The following is an 8,168-nucleotide window of genomic DNA, read 5'->3' as shown; positions in this document are numbered from 1 at the left end:
TCTCTTTCATTGCACTGGACGGGTAACGCATACTACTGAGCTCTCATCTCTACACAAACTAAATGATTTTTAAAATGACAATGAAGCACCACAATTAAACAATGGATTTTTTTTCCGAAAAATTTTATTTAGCATCGTCTCTCGGTCTTCTCTCCATTTTTTTTTTTTTTTTTTTTTTTTTTTTTTTACAAATGTTTGTTGGTTGCTTTGAATGAAAATACACAGAAATAATATTTCAAATTCACAGAGAAATGATCCAAACATAGCAATTTTTTTTTTTAGAAAAAAAAAGTGTTTAAAAATGTGATATTTTGTACCAAATGACTCATCTAACCAATTCTATTCTGGCAAATTAAAATACAATATAGGAGAAATATTTCACGTTGCCATATCACAGGAACCCGATACATCAAAAGAATACTTTTCAAGTGCACCCAGATTCCTGCCGAATGCTAATCAAAAGCGACCTCGTTCTTGGCTTGAATACAATTTGTAATGAATACTGCTTACTAAATCGTTCTGAAGTACACGTCTTATCATCATGTACTCTCAATATAAAAATATTATAGCTCGAATACTGTTTGTTATCTCCACATATTTCATATTTCTTTTTTTTCTAGATAACCTATCCTGTCTCAATGACAAAACCAAATCAGTTAAGAAAAACATACATGATACTAATAAACAAATTATAAACGATGAAATGAAAGTTTAAGTTATAACAAGTTTCCATGACTCCAGTGTGTTTTGGCAATTTTACTGAAATATAATTGTGCAATTCAAGATAACAAATATCCTAATTGATAACTGTATGTCAGGTATCTTTAATAATAATGCGAAAAGTATATTTTTAAGGTATAGTGGGTCCTTGCTCCATATTTTTGGTAACCAAAATATTTTATTTTTATGCAAACTTTGAGGATTAACTTTCAAAAAGGTGGAGCGAAGACCCACTCATATCGAAAAATAGTGTTATAGTATGAGAAAATGACTCTTTTTGCCCTCTTTAGTGTGTGTCTAATATTTCACAGGCAAATAATTTCAATCTTTGAGGGATTTTTGCAAACTGTAGAGATTTTACATAAAGTATATTTTCATGTTAGACGAAATATCAAGGAAAATTTTGATATAATTGAAATTTAATTTTTCATCTTCATGTTTGTCACACTATAGGCTTATTGCTCGTCATGTTCACCAATCTCCTTTATTTGGATTCTTTTTTCAAAGTGATCGGCCACAGTCATGCAGCAGAACTTCAAGAGGAAATTGGCTCGGTTTGACATTACATTGTCTGTACGGCAGCTTTGCGTTTGAGAGACGCGTAATTTTACAGGACTCTATTCCAATGTATCCAAGCGCAAAAAAATTAATTCGATTCCTGCCTTCCTGTCCTTAATCAATCCTGGAAGTTTCTTCCCGATTTGGAACGGAATAGCATTTAGTCAACCCAGAAGAACTTTATAATTTTATAGTAAGAAAAGATAGTTTACTTGTTTGTTCCAGTCATTAATGGTAATCATACTCAAAATCCAATTAAACAATTCAAATTGTGAACAGAGCAAACACGGACTTCTTAATATAGAGGTAGGATCAGGTGCCATGGAGGAATTAATATCCCCAGTCGACCAGTCACATCCTCCGTGCGTAATCGAGTAAAGGGAATAATACGTAGACAATTTTGAGTGAAAATAATAATCTTGCAATTCTATAAAGGATGTCAATCAATATTCGACCTAACAATAATTTGTATTTGTAAACAAGGTTATTGTATCAACCATAAAAATTGCGAAATGTTGACGTTAAACGAGATTGCTGATATTCTTGTATTATCACCTTCTCTGTCAGTAGCCTGTCTTATTTTAGAGGTAGATGGTACGTAGAAAAGCTCTTGCGTATCGAATCATCTGGGAGACACAAACTCCACAGTGAAAATGGTATATTGCGAAATGAATAAGGGAAGTTGACGATAAAAAAGTTGAAGTTATCGCTTTAATAACAAAATTTTGTTGATTGTTTGCCATCACTTTCTTTCCTAGAAAAATATATATATTTGAAAAAGAATTTTTAGACTCAGTGGTTCCTTTATTTCGAGTTAATTGGGATATATTGAATTAATGTAGGAATGAATATTGTTGATTGATAGAATGTCGCCGATGTATCTAATTGTTGAGTTGAAGGCCAGTGTTAAATACTCATGTAGACGCTGCTTCATAAGAATACAAAACAGGTCTGCAAATAACGGGGCACAGGAAGAACCCATGGGAATTCCAATATATTTTTGGAAGAACCTTTCTCCAAAAAATTAAGACCGCGGAACATTAGCTGGCAAAATTGGAAATATGCAGCTTACGTCATTTACATCTGTCGCAGTCAAACACTTGATGATATACAATGAAATGGGCGGGTACAATTTGACACGGACGTCTGCGAAAACATTGGATTGAAATTGCAATTCGAAATTCATTTTCAATCCACCTGAGCTATTTTTCTCAAAGTTATAATGTATGATCGAAACGACAAATAATTTCAGTTCCCAAATACGTATATTTTGAAATTAATGTATAACAATTTTCTATCCAATATTTTGAGGACACACAAAAGTTATATATAGTGGCTTTATTATTTTAGTGGATGCCCATTTGATTCTAGAAGGGGGGGGGTGACAAATTGTGTAGAATTAGATTATTTATGGTTATGCCTCACATAAAAGAATATATTTATTATTTGTAGGATGACAAAAGACATTATTTATTATTCTTCACTGAAAAAAAAAATTGAAATTTAATCCATCTGAGCTGCTTTCAAAACTTAAGTGTGAATGTATGATCCAAAAGACAAATAAATTCAATTTCCAAATAAATGTTGTTTGAAATTCATATTTATATGAGTTTTTTAGCCTATAATTTCAAGGACACGTCAAAGTCATAGAAGACAGAGATTATTTTTTCAGGGTACGGCCATTTGATTCTAGAAGGGGGGGGGGCTGTCAAAAACTGTCGAGTCAGATCATGCCTTCACATGAAGAATATATTAATTTCTAGGATGACAAGAGCTTTTATTTTTTAGTTTTTTCTTCTCTGAAAAATGTTTGACAAACAAAAACAGGGAGGGGTTGTCCAAACTAAAAGAAAACTTTCTTATTCATTTCTAAGATCGTTCAGCCCCCCTCCATCCCCCCACCCCACCCCAGCACACACATACATGTACACATACCAAACAGAAATCAAATATTTGTCCCTTTATATTTCTTTAAAAACATGGGATAGAACATTCTGATTTATACATATTTCAAATTATTTGTCCTCTGGGTCAATAAGTAACACCGTGCGTTCTAGCGTACCTGAGGTGGATTGAAAATGAATTTCAAACTAGAATTTCAATCCAATGTTTTTCCGACGTCCGTGTCGAATTGTACCCGCCCATTTCATTGTCTATCATTAAATGTTTTGACTGTAACAGATGGAAATGACGTAAGCTGGATATTTCCAATTTTGCCAGTTACTATTCCGCGGTCTTACATAGATTTTATCAATGAGAAACTCGAGCACCTTTTTTAATATCAACCTTGGAGTACTTGTATGTAAAATCAGAATGTTAATAAGAAGGAAAAGTTTGTAGATGACCAGTGACAAAGTATGCAAATTTACGCGTTCCATTTTTATTGAAGATTCAGTTGTCTTTGACACCAAGGAGACTATTCTTAAATTTATCGTTTGGAATGCTTGTAAAAAGAATTGAAATGTGATACATTTTGATGCTACAAAGAGCCTTTGAATCCAGTAATTAACTTACACAGATGAAAATTAACACATTTCAAACATATATTTTTATTTTCGGATCAATAAAAAAGTAACAAAAGAAATACATCAAAACTATGCAAATATGTATGTATTATGGTAAACAGATTCAAATCAAAATAACATAATGATGTACAAAATATAAAAATAAAAAGCTCTATAATCAGATTTTGGTTTTCCTAGAAAAAATATTTTTATTCAGACCTTGATACATTCTGACTCTTCGATTAAATTTATGTGAAATGTCACAGAAGCTGAGGTTCGTTTGAAATCCTGAACAAACGTGGCAAAAAATAGAAGGAACACAATACAAGTCAACCACTCACTGATAGCCGCTGTCACGTGTGCTGGATATCCCTAAAAATAACCAAATATGGAGATAACGAACAGTAATCAGGCGCAGAAGGCCAAAGAAAAAATACAAAATCAGAAGCAGAGCAAACAGGGACCTTAAAAACATCATGGGTGGGATCAGGTGACAAGAAGGAGTAAGTATCCCCTGCTTACCGGTCACACCTACCGTCATAATCATGAAAACGAAAAAATACGTAATTCAATGTATGAATAAGGCCGTTATATCGACCATAGAATTTGCGAAATGATGACTTTTAAGGAGACTGTTGATATTCTTGTGTCATCAACTTGTATGTCAAAAGCTTGTCTCGTTTTAGGATATTGTCCGAGCGTAGAGTATAAATATATACTTGATACATGTAATTAACATAATGTTTTTTTCTTCATCCATTTAAAGCCTATACTAAATCGGTACAAAATTACATCATTTTAGACCACCCCGGATGAGAGAGCACTGGCAAACAATAACATAAAAATGTAATCAATTTTAATCCAATTTGGTGTATTTGTTTGCGGTTCACTGATGTATTTGATAAAGTATAATTTTTAACTCATTCTTCTTTGATGTTGTCAGAGATCCTTAAATGGTCCATAATTGCCCTACTCAAAGATTTGCATTATTTAATTGAACTTTTGGGAATAAATTATGTTTATTATCTTTACATTTCACTAAAAATATTAATTATAATTGAATGAATGAACTTTAAATTTCAAATTTATTTTTAATGTAAAAGGTAAAGATAACGAACAGTAATCGATCTCAAAAACTCGATCTACTATACAAATATGTAAATAGGACATAAAACATGCACCCCTGGAAATTCCAGAGGTGGGGTCAGGTGTTTAGGAGAAGTAAGCATCCCCTATTGACCGGTCACACCTGTCGTGAGCCCCATGTTTTGATCAGATAGACGGAACTATCCGTAGTCAATTCAGTACATAAACAAAGGCCTAACAATTGGTATGAAACAAGTCGGCCAAAATACGACGAAATGATAGTTTATATTTGCTAACAAGATCATTATAACGACCAAAAAATGTACGAAATGCTGACGTTAAACGAAGCTGTTGAAATCCCTGTAACATTAACTTATCAGTGAGTAGCCTGCTTCGCTTTAAAAATTGATCGTACTCAGAACAAGCTCTTGAGTAGCGAATAAATTGGGAGACATAAACACCATAAGCAGGTTACAGTGGAATATTACTACATAAATAAGGAAAGTTGATGATGGAAAAACCAAAGTCATCTCGTTTGTCAAACAATTTAATTGTTAATCAGCCTTTGTCGTCTATAGTCAGTAAAATATCTAAATATGACAGATTTGGCAGACTCTGTGGTGCCATTTGTATCAATGTACTTTCAATAATTTTTCTTTGAAGAAAAATATTTTCTAAACGTAAAAAGAAATCTTAACAATTTCTTGGTAGGGTTTTTTTCTGAAAGAAAGAATAATGTGATAATATTGAACATAGGTATCTATGCGGAAATTTAAACAATTTCTTACCTTGTCAGATGACTTCCAATGTAAAGGATCAGTAGCAGATGAACGCTGAGCTTTGGCAACCAGAGTGGCAATTAAAACTTTTAATTTTGTTAAAGAAGTTGAAATACTGTAAAATCATTCAAATATTTACATGTATTTCTTTGTTAGATGTGAATTTATTTAGCGATTTCTTCCCTGTTTGATACAGTATTTACCTTCAGTGTAATTTTCTATATGAAATTCATTGGAAATTTACAACGTTCAACCCCATATAAAACACACAAAACCTTATCACGGCACTGTAGAATAAACATTAGGAACTACATACAGTGCCTTCATACTAGAAACACCAAAATGTACATTCTTTTTGCTCAATTTTATTTAAATCAATTACCCTGTTGAATTGTTGTAAAAATAAAATCACTGTATGTTTATATTTAATTTGCCATTTAAAAATGCAGGAAATTAACATTTATGGAGAGAAATATTATAGTAAATGTAATGCAAGTATTAAATTTGTCGGCACGGCCATGTGCTGTTATTCGACGGACATTCAATGCATAAATCAATTATTTCTCTAAAAAACATTTTGTGTTCATTTCTACAGAAATTAGATTAATATTGACTTTTTGAAATTTCTGGACATGTTTGATATTGCAAAAAAAAAAAAAAAAAAAAAAAAAAAAAAAAAAACAATCAGCCTTATCTGCAGTTTATTCTATATTGCATTATCAAGTTTTAGGTGATAAGAGATCTGCCATGGTTTTTGGTTGCGTAAGAGTTGTGCGTTTTCTATCCCCGAACCTTGGAAAGGAGATAAAACACATGAGTTTGATAAAAATCATATCCAACTCAAAACCATTGCAGAGTCTTTTTATCACTTGTTACAGTATATATGGCTATAGCATGTTTACACAGTTTTAATTTATACAATGTACATATGTATATGAATGCACTTAATTTCTCTTCATAACTTCCACATAAAAACTATTGCAAAGTCACAAATGTTTATATAAAAACAATATCATATGACTGAAATCCACTATATAAAGGAGTAAACAGGTGATAAAATAAGGTATCTTCTCCCTGAAATGATTTCCTGACGATATATTAATTTGAACACCCCTTCCCCCAAGTGGAAATGCAATAATAAAATGCATTTATCAACAAAATCATGTTGATAATCGTGTATAAAAAGAATCGTTAGCCATTTCAAAGGATACATGAAGCCGCTGTGATTGTACACGATATGGACATTGTCAGCCGAACTCTACTCAGGGTCAAGGTGTCGGACATTTTGTACGATAGGACAGTGTGTAGATACATGTACAAGACACCAAAACCAATTGTCATCGCTGCCCCAGTCATGTGAACACCCTCTAAGTTCGTTTCCTTTAAAATGGCATAGAGATACATTACCCATAATTCATTTTTGCGTCCAAAAAATGCAAGCATTGTGAAAAAAAGATTGATATGTATGATCAAATTTTTAGAGAAAAAAAACAGATAGAAGAAAACTATGTGCAATTATTGCGTTCAGAGTAATTAAGATGTAACCTGAAAATTTGCCACAAGTCCGAGACCCAGAGATGAGAACCATCCAAACATCAAACTTAGAATATTATAACACCGGAGCGATCTCTCTTCGTTTGACACCATACGGATCCAACGATATCTGATGTACATCGTGCAAAACGCTGAAACAGTATTTCAGTTGTTACAATATTTGATAGTAGGAAACAAATGAAGTAATTTTAATGTTTGATATCAATTTTTGACTTTGATAAAGTAACTATAATTTTTCTTGGAATTAAAAAGTTTTTAAAACAGAGACTATTGGGGTAATTATGCAAGGGTGTGAAATGTATGAAAATTCATGAATATTTTTAACATATAAAGCCAGAGAAAGAATTATCATGTTGGCGTACCAGCTATGGCAGAGATATTCAGGAAAAAACTGAATAAGCAACTTTCATATGGCGTCGTTCCTGTGTCACTATGAAAAAGAATACTGATTTTTGTAATACCGGTATCTACAACTAATAGGATAATAAAGTAATGTGAAGACATCTTAATTTCTTATCGGCAAAAATTTAGTAAGGAACATCACATGAATCCTTTCAGTTAATGTAAGTCATTTCCCCAACACTTTAATCCTGTCTGTGACATTACCTGATATATGGTAGAACTGGGTTCACATCGTTTCTAACGACTGACAGAATGTAGGTCACACAAAATGTTGTCAAGGAAACAAGTACAACACAAATAGGGAAGAAGTGTAACCCATTACACATTTTTACCTGAATGAATAAAAGTCATTTTATTATACAAATCCCTAAGCAATGTCTGAAGTTCAGAAATGTCACATTTTGTTAGGTAAAAGTTATAAACTAAAGGTGTGATGGTCAAATGATGTTAACAGATTGATAATATCCATACTTACTATTGTCTGCCTGTCTGTCTTTGGTGCAGCTAAGGTCTCTGTAGTTTCTATGTTAATGCTGGGGACATTTTATACAGAACTATTTAATAT

General features: G+C 32.4%; 1 protein-coding gene across 1 annotated transcript; it reads right to left on the bottom strand.

Moving 5' to 3' along the window:
• Positions 1–3,957: 3,957 nt before the first annotated feature.
• LOC133187272 (DNA damage-regulated autophagy modulator protein 2-like) lies at positions 3,958–7,929 on the bottom strand. The gene is made up of 6 exons (XM_061322628.1): positions 7,808–7,929; positions 7,564–7,631; positions 7,193–7,332; positions 6,859–7,027; positions 5,657–5,733; positions 3,958–4,154 (listed from the first exon to the last, which is right to left on the bottom strand). The coding sequence occupies exons 1-6, from the start codon at positions 7,927–7,929 to the stop codon at positions 3,996–3,998; spliced, it is 735 nt and encodes a 244-aa protein (XP_061178612.1). The 3' UTR covers positions 3,958–3,995.
• Between the last annotated feature and the right edge of the window lie 239 nt (positions 7,930–8,168).

This window comes from Saccostrea echinata, unplaced genomic scaffold (genome assembly GCF_033153115.1).
Source record: "Saccostrea echinata isolate AGI-Se365-2 ecotype Australia unplaced genomic scaffold, CSIRO_AGI_Sech_v1 ptg000014l, whole genome shotgun sequence".
Classification (NCBI taxonomy): Eukaryota; Metazoa; Mollusca; class Bivalvia; order Ostreida; family Ostreidae; genus Saccostrea; species Saccostrea echinata.
This window is presented reverse-complemented; position numbering and strand designations above follow the sequence as displayed.

Bases quoted from the DNA above. Each gene is read 5' to 3' on its own strand.
- LOC133187272 (XM_061322628.1), bottom strand. From the start codon at position 7,929: ATGTGTAATGGGTTACACTTCTTCCCTATTTGTGTTGTACTTGTTTCC. The intron at 7,333-7,563 runs GTACGCCAACAT...ATACTGTTTCAG, and splicing joins GAATATCTCTGCCATAGCTG to CGTTTTGCACGATGTACATC. The intron at 7,028-7,192 runs GTTACATCTTAA...GCCATTTTAAAG, and splicing joins GACTTGTGGCAAATTTTCAG to GAAACGAACTTAGAGGGTGT.